Consider the following 10,592-nt stretch of genomic DNA (forward strand, 5'->3'; position numbering starts at 1 on the left):
AGATCATAAACAACACATAGATAGATTGATAATCAACATAGCATAGTATTCCATATTCATTGGATCCCAACAAACGCAACATATAGCATTACAAATAGATGATCTTGATCATGTTAGGCAGCTCACAAGATCTAACAATGATAGCACAATTAGGAGAAGACGACCATCTAGCTACTGCTATGGACCCATAGTCCAGGGGTGAACTACTCACACATCACTCCGGAGGCGACCATGGCGGTGAAGAATCCTCCGGGAGATGATTCCCCTCTCCGGCAGGGTGCCGGAGGCGATCTCCTGAATCCCCCGAGATGGGATTGGCGGCGGCGGCGTCTCTGGAAGGTTTTCCGTATCGTGGCTCTCGGTACTGGGGTATTCGCGACGAAGACTTTAAGTAGGCGGAAGGGCGGAGTTGGAGGGCTGGCGAGGGGGCCACACACTAGGGCCACGCGAGCCCCTCCTGGGCCGCGCCGCCCTAGTGTGGCGGCGCCTCGTCGTCCCACTTTGGTTCCCTTTCGGTGTTCTGGAAGATTCGTGGAAAAATAGGCCCCTGGGCGTTGATTTCGTCCAATTCCGAGAATATTTCCTTACTAGGATTTCTGAAACCAAAAACAGCAGAAACAACAACTGGCTCTTCGGCATCTCGTTAATAGGTTAGTGCCGAAAATGCATAAATATGACATAAAGTATGTATAAAACATGTGAGTATCATCATAAAAGTAGCATGGAACATAAGAAATTATCGATACGTTGGAGACGTATCAGTAGCCATCGGCAGTGCTTTACCATGTGAACCTGGAGCACTCCACCACAACAACCCCATTCAAGATGGCTATGCTCGTGTCACGGTGGAGGACATAGTACAAGGGTTTGAGGACCTGGAGATTGACATTGCTACACCTGAAGGGGAGAGAAGACTTGGAGATGTCAAGCTCCAGTTCATTCTATGGCAAAAGAAGTTTATCAAGTTTCCAGGCGAGGCGCCAAGGCCAACAAGTCCACCCCCCTACGGTGGTGGTGGCGGTGGCGGTGGTGGTGGTGGTGGTGCTTCACCTACACCTCCTTCACGTCAGCCGACGCCGCCCCCCAATTCACCTCCGGCGGGTAGCAGCCGCCGCCCCCCAGTCCGCCCCGGGCGGGTAAGCAGACGCCGCCCCCCAATCCACCTCCGGCGAAGAAGCAGAAGCAGTCCTGGACTATTAACCCGGACCCTTATGTACCTAAGACCACAAAGGTACCGGAGCCATCACTGAAGCCTCTCCCCACGAGGCCTTGGGAACGTAGTGCCGAGGAAGTCGACGCGGCCGCGATTGCTCACCATGAGAAATGGAGGGCGGAATGCCAGGCGAGAAGAGAGCCCGAGCCCAAGCCAGTATATTCTGACAAGGAAAAGAAGTGGGCTAAGTCATTTTTGAGCACACCGTCCCAAGCCGCGAAGAATCTGCCTAACGACTATGCACGTGAACTTCGTAGGCAGGCACTCATGTTGAAGGAGAAGAAAGAGCTGGCGGAGAAGCAGGGGAAGAAAGCCTTGGAGGAGGCCGAGAAAGAATTAGCAAGTAAAAAAAGAGGGAAACGAGCAGTTGCCCAGCTCGGGGAACAAAGTAAACAATCAATCGCCCCGCTCATAGTGAAAGCCGCCGGTCCGGATGCTGAACTAATGGACCCCACAATCATAGCAGCTGCGGCAGAACAGGGAATGACCGTAACGGCTGCCAGAGAACAAGCGGCCCTGATCGGTATGACTCTTCGTGAACTGTTAGGCCTTGATGAGGCGCCAGTGAAGGAGGTAGTAATTACATATGTGCCGAATGGGCCTCTCGTCGAGCCTGCGCAGGAAGAGGATCTACCTCCACAAATGACAAGTCTGCTGAAATGGTACAAGGGTTACATAAAAAATAAAAACGCCAAAGAATATATTTATGCGGAAGTTAGATATGAGCATCACTTCAAACATTACTATGTACAAATTCATCTGAGTGAATTGTTCCAGCTTTTCAATCTGCGCGAGCTCGACAAATCTATCATCAGTTGCTACGTTCTGTAAGTGATTTGTTTCTACCCCATCTCGTTCATATTGCCTGCACTATATATATGTCCTAACTATATTGTTGTGTACGCTATTATATATGCAGAATGAAGATTAAGGAATGCGAAGTAAGGAACATCCATGATGTTGGGTTCATTGACCCACACATCGTTAATGGATATGTGTTAGAACATCACCCCGCCGACGTGGAGGAAGACCTGTGGCGGTTTCTTACAAAGCAGTAACTCAAAAGTGATATTCTATTTCCTTACCATTTTGGGTGAGTGTTTCTATCTTGAGCACATTCTCTTTTGTTTACTCCATGCATGGTATGTGGCCGGCTAATCGATGAGTTATGCATGACTGTGCATGTATCGTGTCCGCAGGTTCCACTGGATTCTGCTAGTAATTAAATTTGACACCTCCACATGTCTCGTCCACGACTCTCTGAATCTGGAAGCAAAGCTTTGGGGCGACATGAGAAGAATGCTGCAGAAGTAATTATTTTCATTCATTTGCGCTCTATATCGATAGGCCTATTTCGTTCATTTCCTAATATCAAGTAACTAATAACTCTCTTGTTCATTTAATTTTCTTTGCCTCGTAGGGTTTGGAGACGGTTCACAGATGAAATGGTCGGTGAATTCAAAAAAGAGCTACAATTCATGCGGTCAGTGGCTGCGACTGGGGATATTCAGCCACCGGGGACCAATCTATGTGGATACTATGTTTGTGAGATGATCCGGAGATACACCTCTGAGCGGGTTCCGTGTGATAACAATGAGAAGAGGAATAACCTCCGGAAGATGCTTAGTCCAGAAGCTCGCTTCCGACCACTTCAAGAGGAACTAGCTGGATGGTTCACGAGGGAAGTCATCGATCCTAAAGGAGAACACTATGTAGAGGACGTAGAACTTCATATGCATTAAATTATGTATGGAAACTTGTTCAAAATTGTATATGGTCATCCGATGATATTGAATATATATTGTATATTCCTCTTGAATTCTTTTTGGTTCTAATTTCAAATTTGTTTGAAATTGTACATTCATATGCATGTATGTAGTACCGTAGAATATGTGAAACTCCTTCAAAACTAAAATAAAATACAAAAGAAATAAAACAATACAAATTAAAAAGAAGCCAGGTTTAGGGAGGGGGGGCTAAAACCCTAAACCTGCGGCGGCCTTTAGTCGCGGTTGGCCAGAAGAACCGCGACTAAAGGTCCTCCGCCCCGACGGTCGCCTGGCGCCCACGTGGACGGGCCTTTAGTCGCGGTTCGTAAGCAACCGCGACTAAAGGGGGGAGCTTTAGTCGCGCTTATTTAATCCCGGTTGCGCAACCGGTATTAATGGAGGTTACGAACCGCGACTAATGGACCTTTTTCCACCAGTGAGATAATGCAGTGTATGACTTATATCTAATGTCTTTTCTAGTTGATGTGGTAAGGTAAGGGAATACATGTCTTTTCTACCATTGTACATGCCCTTATGTTGATGATGACCACATCACAGTACTCTTTAGCTGTAAGTTGTGGTTGTGTCAATCAAATGCAGAAAGCTTCAGGATAGTAAAATTCCTCCGAAGAAACTGGGATCTGATGGGAATTGGTCGGAATGGCCAGGAAATGGACTGTGGTTGTAGATGACCTTGAAGGAACAAAGTTTGTAGCCTATAATTTTTTTAACCTATTACACCTCTGTTTCGTTTTTTTCCTTTGTTTCGACGCGTTAGCTCCCTATCTCTCAACCATCCAATAGATATGCCTTAAAAGTTTTGCTTTCCATAAACAAATTCTATCAGAAAGTGATGGGATTAAGATTCGCCAAACATGTTCGCACCAACACTTCTGGTTTTTGTCTTGAAATTTTGCACCGGTGATTGTGTGTCAATCACTTAAATTTATATTTGTATTGCCTTAAATTTTAACTCTTAATGTGTTCAGCATACTTCTGTCTATACTGAAAAATAGATATGATGGTTCAATGAGAGCTGCATTGTAGCACAATATGTTCATGCATATCTTTGCTACAAAGTCTAATCCCAGCCTGGTAAGATTGAACTGTCTTTCTCGGCTGCATCCAAGCAATGAAAAGTCGGCATAGTGTAGATTTCATAAACTCTAAACTCTAAGTATTCTATTTTGTCATGTGGAAATTGTTCGCAAAGCAAGTAGACTTCGGGTTTCTTTACGTGATTCTCCATCGTAAATTGTGACATTACACTGTTGTTATGGATGACCTTGAAAGAACTAAGTTTTGGAATATAATTTTTTCGACGCATTAGCTCTCCATCTCTCTACCATCCAATAGGTAAGCCTTGGAAAGTTTTGCTTTCCATCAACAATTTGTATGACCTCAAGGACCACACAGTTTTAGTCAAAGAAATTTACAAGACAAAACCTACGTCAATGTTTTCAAATAATTCTCCAAGCAACGGAATCTACAGCCAATCAGGCAAGGGAGCACTGCAACCTGCGAGGAACCAATCGTCATGGTCGACCATGACAGGAAACATTGTTGCTCCCTATGAACGCGATCTGTTCGCAGCACAAACTACAGTTAAGAGGACAAAAACAAATGACGTAGGGTTTCTTGGTCTAGCTTTCATTGGTTGCCAAACTAGTAGTATCGTAACTACGCTTTGCTGTTACTTTGTTTCTCGTGTAGTCAAGTTGGTTCCTCGAATGATAAGCACATTATGTACTCCTTTCCGATAATATGTTATGCCCATCATTTAGAAAGGCCAGAAACAAAGTTCTTCAAAAACAAACAGTCTTAAGATTTGGATTTTACTTTGCGTTGCAAAACGTAATCATGTTTCCGTTTGCTTCCATGTTTACATTTGGACGAGTCAGGTGATCCCATCCAATTTGTTTCCTTTGTTCCAATGCATTAGCTCTCCATCTCTTTACCATCCAATCGATATGCCTTAAAAAGTTCAGATTCCCATAATCTATTTGCATGACCTCAAGAACTTTGCAATTTTCTGTGAAGAACTTGGCAAGGCAAACCTCAAAGCTATCGAGCTCCATCAACTCAAACTGCAACTTGACATTTTTCAAATGACTCTCCAAGCAACTGAACCGGCAACCACTCAAACCAGGGAGCTCCGCAACTTCCGAGGATTCACTGTTGAGCGTCGGAGCATAGCCGATCCTCGACCTCCTGGCCGTCGTGGTCGTGGCTCATCCAGGACAAGAAGTGTTCGCTGCCCAGGTTACCGCAGCACCTGGTGTCGAGGTTGAGGGTGTCAGTGCGTGGCCAGAGCGGCCGCCATCGCCGGGAGAGGGCAGCGGTGCGGGGTTTGGCTCCGAGTTTATCATCTCGATCAGCTGCTAGATACTTCGACTCTAACTCAAAACGGATGGACACATCCCAGCTTCCAATCCAATCTTGTTTCCCGAATATGAACCACAGAATCCGACACGGTCTCCTCTGTAATCAGTTTGCACCCCGATCCCACTTGACACCTTATGCAAGACTAACCATCAGTGACCCAGACAAAAGAGAATTGATTATCCCAAAAAAGTTCACAACTCAGCCGAATCCCTATGCTGCAAATCTTGCAAACTATGAACCGAATCCAGATAATCCTTCATCATATGTTCTCAAAGTTCATGCCTTCTGGATCTTACTTCCGCATACAGAGCTATGAACAGAATCAGTAGCAACAAGAAAAAACATGGAGCACCTATATACTACATGAGACTATCTGCACATTTGTCCATGGCATCATCCAGGAAAAAGTTACTGTCGATCGTACATCACATAGTTTGTTCACTACGGATAAAGAATGTCACAGTGGCCACGCCTACACAGCAAGGTCAGCAAGGGTGCGCCATCCGATGATAACAAGTTGTCTTCACTTCCCCGCTCCAGTGGCTTATGAGCTGTGCTTGAGGAATAGTAGCTTTGAACTATATGATAAGGCATCTTCCCTAGACCTGACTGGTTGAAGAAATCAAGGCGCTTTACTCGCACAGGTTGACCCGACGTCGACTTCGTGTCCACAATTTCGACACGCAAAGGTATGCCGAGTGCATATGTCAAAGCCCTCATCTGTATAGCTTCGGCTTCAGCATCCTGGCTACGCACCTTCGTCCGACAGAACTGGCACCAAAACCATATATGCAGCATGTTGAGCCTAATTTGTGACTGGTAAAACTTACTATCGGCTCTCTTTACACAACAAGTCATAGCAGTTGACTAGTGGGAAACTTTATTTCTAGACTTTACATGTTTATCCAGAGATAAGAAAAATCGTGCACCAAGAAAATTGCTATTGAAAATCAATTACTCTGTCAAAGATAAATAGGAAAATATAATCCATTTACTACTGTATATCGTGAATGATATCGTAGAGTACATTACTATAGGGCAGAAACCCAACCTGTTGAGCTTCGGCTCTGGCTTCACCTTCAGGATGCAGGCCTCGCACCGTCTTCCTACAGTACTGGCAATAAAACCATATATGTGGTATGGTGAGCGTAATCTGTGAGTGGTAACACTTAATATTGGCTCTCTTTACGCAAAAAGTCTCAGAAGTTCACGAGCTGCAAACTTTATTTCTAGAGTTTACATGTCTATCCAGAGAGAAAGGTAATTCGCATACCAAGAAAATTGCTACTGAAATTCAATCCTCTGTCAAAGATAAAGAGGACAAAATAATCCATTTACTGTATATCGTGAATGGTAGCAGAGAGTATAGTACTACAGTGTAGAAACCCAACCTGGACGACATCCATATCTCTGGGGATAAATGGCTTGTAGATATCTTGTGTACGGATCTCAACCTCCGTAAGCACCCTAAGGAAATAAAGAACTGACGAAAACAATATGTTATATAAAGAACAAACAGACAAACAACACATCACAACAAGGATTGACATCCCTTACTATTGCGTGACGAGGGATCTTCAAGGCTTCTCTCATACAGCTTTTCAGAAGTCAGGCTAAAGAGATAAAAGAACTTTGCTGTAAACTAAAATGTAACTAAGATGAAATAAGGGTATCTTTAACATATTGTCAAGACCTTTTCTAAGAATCTCTACAAAACACTCATGTTATAAACTACACATACCCGTTTGCAACTGAGTTGACCAAACAATAGAACTCCTGAAACAAAAGTGAAGACATTTGGTTATGCATGTAAGATATATCATGAACAGAAGATCAAAGTACTGCAGGAAACCATCCATATTCCCACAGTACTGGTGAAAGAGGTGAAACAACATGATCTAAGCCAGGTTTATCCAACACAATCTGATGAAGCAGCATGACGACGTTTAATTGTCAGAACAACTGAAGAGCCACAAGGGATACGACTATTGTTGGCATGTATAGATGTCCCACATAATTCTTTTATCTGTAGATGGCTGAGCTAACAGTATGGATAATTAGGGCTAAAGAGATGATGCAAAACAAGTTAACCTACTATAATACTTACAGAAACGGTAATGCAAAACAGGTTTAGGCTTTTGTAGGCAGTAGGCTACTAGAATACTTACAAAAACAAGGGATAACAAGTAGTCACGTTTTAACAAGTATGCTTCTCCCCAGTGAAGTTGATACAATCTCTCTGTAGATACTTCCACACATTTCATCAGACGAATAACCTCAGCTTGCCTATCTTGCATTTGTCCAAGGTTCTCCTGTTTACAAGCCTAATTGTATTACACTTCCATGGAAATAAAGAAAGCAATGCCATCATCATGAAAAAAACAGAAAAAAGTTACCAAGTAGGAGAACAGGAAAGCTCTGTAAAAACAGCTGCCATCACTCCGAGTTCTTCTCAAGAGCCCATACTGCTTACTGAGAATCTATAAAAAAAATGATTTTCAGATGTGCAAATAAACTAATGCTTCAAGTATTAAATTAGCTGCAAGCGAACAAACCTTGATCTTTTCCTGGATGATGTAGTTATTTGAAGATTTAAGAATCAAATCCGATATTGGTTCCTATCATTCCAAAAATAAGAATCAAAAAGATATCTTTAAGGTATGATAGATAATATGTAAGATTCGTCTAACTTGAGTGTGGATTTGAATAAGACATGCTGTGAGGAAAGGCAGAAAATGAAACTCTCGAATATCAAGTGATAGTCACTGGTAAAAAATGAATGCCTTATGACAGACTACGGTAAAAGGGCATATGAGAGGTCAGATGAATTGAGCATAAGAAAAAGAACTTGCTGCGTTTTAGGGTACATTCATTTCATGGTTGATGAGAAAGATGAGGTACAATATTCTCACCAGGAATCGTAACGCTGTTGGATATTCCTTTGGTGGTCGCATGAGTTTGCTATCAGATGGTCCTCTGAGGTTCTCTCCCCGATTTTGATCATCCGCTACTTCCCCTTCTTCCAGGTGCAGCGAATCGGCATCATCTTCTAGTTCTCTGAGATGCCTATTGTTGTACTCAGCTTCCTCCTGCTCCCAGTTCCAGCTCCCATCATTTTCCTCTTCAGACAGATAATCAGCATCCAGTCCTTCATCCTAGAAAATGGCAGAGCATTCAGGTAAACAATAAAAACGTGCACCTATGTTTCAGCATATATGTAAGGATCATCGATCACAAGGTGTAAAAGCACTAGACAGATGAAATTTGCTTGGAGTCAAACTTAATTAAGCCTAAGTAAAGAGCTTCTCTTATAGCCCAAATTCTCATCATCAGACCTGCACCCTACATAATTGCAGACCATCCTTGTAAAGAATACTTTCCAGCACATATTCAGTGAATAGGCTATTACAAAGAAAAAAGTAAGAGCCAGAACAACTGACTCGGCCTCCGATGAATAATATCAACGCTATTTCAGGAACAAAATACAACCAAAAATTACAACCGGGACAATGGGCCAAGCACTGAAGTTATCAAGACACGGAATTGGACTGAGAAATAGCAGAATAGGAGCACAAAGTTTCACCTCATCATTTTCCTCTTCCCTTAAACCCCCATTATCTGGTCCTGGATCTTAGAAAATGGAAGGGCATTCTCTTGTACAACATACATTCCAGAACAAATGCTGCTAATTGGGAAACAAGAAAAATGTGCAGCGAAAACCAGAACACCCGGACCCGGACTAGAGAGGGAAATCCAACACTACGGCTAAACATCCTTCTGTCGGTTGTCTTGCCATGAATATCCTGGTCAGGTCACCAAGCCAGCCGATTATACCAAGAACTAGTAGCCGATTATACCAAGATCCCACCATTTCCCCCTCCTCTGAAAACAAATTCAGAAACTACACAGGGTAGGAAGAACAGAGTCCACGAGTACCAAACAAAACCATGCAAGAATCGCACCAACTCGAAGAACCTACGACCGCGCCCAATGCTGCAGCCAAGAAACTAACATCTAACCACGACCGCGCCATATCCTACAGCCAAGAAAGCAGCCGCCATGAACTGAGCACAAGAAAGACTCGGAAACAGACCAAGAACGACACAAGAAACGCACCCAATTTCAGCGAGAGAATGGTATCTTGGCGAAAACATTGCCTAGAAATCGCCACCCAAGACATAGCAGGACGCTAGAAGCCTAGAACTGACCGTATCCCTGTCGGCGGCACGCGGCGGGGCAAGTGGCGGCTGAAGCGGGGGTGCTGATGTGGAAGGCGCCCCAGGGACGCGGGAGGGCGACGTGAGCGGTGGCGCCACCGGAAGCCGTGGTGGCGACGGCGGTGTGGTATCGCCTCCGCCTCCGCCGCCGCCGCTGTCGCCGCTGCTGGATGCCCGAGCCAGGTCATCAGAATTTCCCTTGGACCCCATTTCTTTCGTCGCTGGAGTTGCCTTTTTTGCCCCTTCGATTTTCGCACTTCTCCCCTCGTTTCCTCTGAAATTCGTCAAGGGACCGAACTGACACATATTTATACTACCGGCATCTGAGGGTACCGCGGTGGTACTAACAGCTGTTTTTTTTTTTTTACTTTTTCTTTTGCAGGTGAAATATATTGACGGAAGACGTACTAAAAGAGAATATTTTTGTAGAGTCTCTTTTTTTTTGGCGTGATTTTTGTAGAGTCTCAATCACATAAAAGTTCACGGTTGAAAAGTTGTTTCTATGTAACAAACTTTGCGCCATGACAACAATTCTTTTTTGTTTAAACAAATTCTGTTAAATTTTTCTTTATGTTTGTCTATATAAGAGGATTTATGCTGGAAAATAATTATATAAGACCTGGTCCAAAAATTTACCAAAATGGGGAAAATTGAAAGTGTATAGAACCCAATGTGTGGTTTGCTAATTAATGATAATCCATATGGACTAATGTTTACATTGAGTTATATTTGTAGGAACTATTCCTAGACAATGCTTGAAATATGTTGATTTCAAGATTGCAATAAGAAATAAGGTGCAAGTTCAAGAGCCAACTCAAAGAGATCAAACACTTGAAGCTTGACACTCATATGGTGATCATGGATATGTGAAGATGCACCAAATAAGAAGCTCTCATGTAGTGGATTATGGGGGAGCAATTCACAAGACCTCATCAAGCAAGCACAATTAAGAAAGGTGTTCCGTCTTGTTGCGGTCAAGATCGTCTTCATCTAGATCAAGTGGAATGC

At 43.5% G+C, this 10,592-nt stretch overlaps 1 protein-coding gene across 1 annotated transcript; it reads right to left on the bottom strand.

Annotated features, from left to right (window-relative positions):
- Positions 1 to 5,631: 5,631 nt before the first annotated feature.
- On the bottom strand, positions 5,632 to 9,794 carry LOC124673530 (OVARIAN TUMOR DOMAIN-containing deubiquitinating enzyme 1-like). Its single transcript, XM_047209592.1, has 10 exons — positions 9,576 to 9,794; positions 8,280 to 8,522; positions 7,923 to 7,985; positions 7,764 to 7,847; positions 7,562 to 7,679; positions 7,109 to 7,143; positions 6,925 to 7,009; positions 6,759 to 6,850; positions 6,419 to 6,481; positions 5,632 to 6,138 (listed from the first exon to the last, which is right to left on the bottom strand). Exons 1-10 carry the CDS (start codon positions 9,792 to 9,794, stop codon positions 5,809 to 5,811), a joined length of 1,332 nt encoding a protein of 443 aa, XP_047065548.1. The 3' UTR covers positions 5,632 to 5,808.
- Between the last annotated feature and the right edge of the window lie 798 nt (positions 9,795 to 10,592).

The sequence above is a fragment of the Lolium rigidum genome, chromosome 7 (assembly GCF_022539505.1).
Source record: "Lolium rigidum isolate FL_2022 chromosome 7, APGP_CSIRO_Lrig_0.1, whole genome shotgun sequence".
NCBI classification, from domain to species: domain Eukaryota; kingdom Viridiplantae; phylum Streptophyta; class Magnoliopsida; order Poales; family Poaceae; genus Lolium; species Lolium rigidum.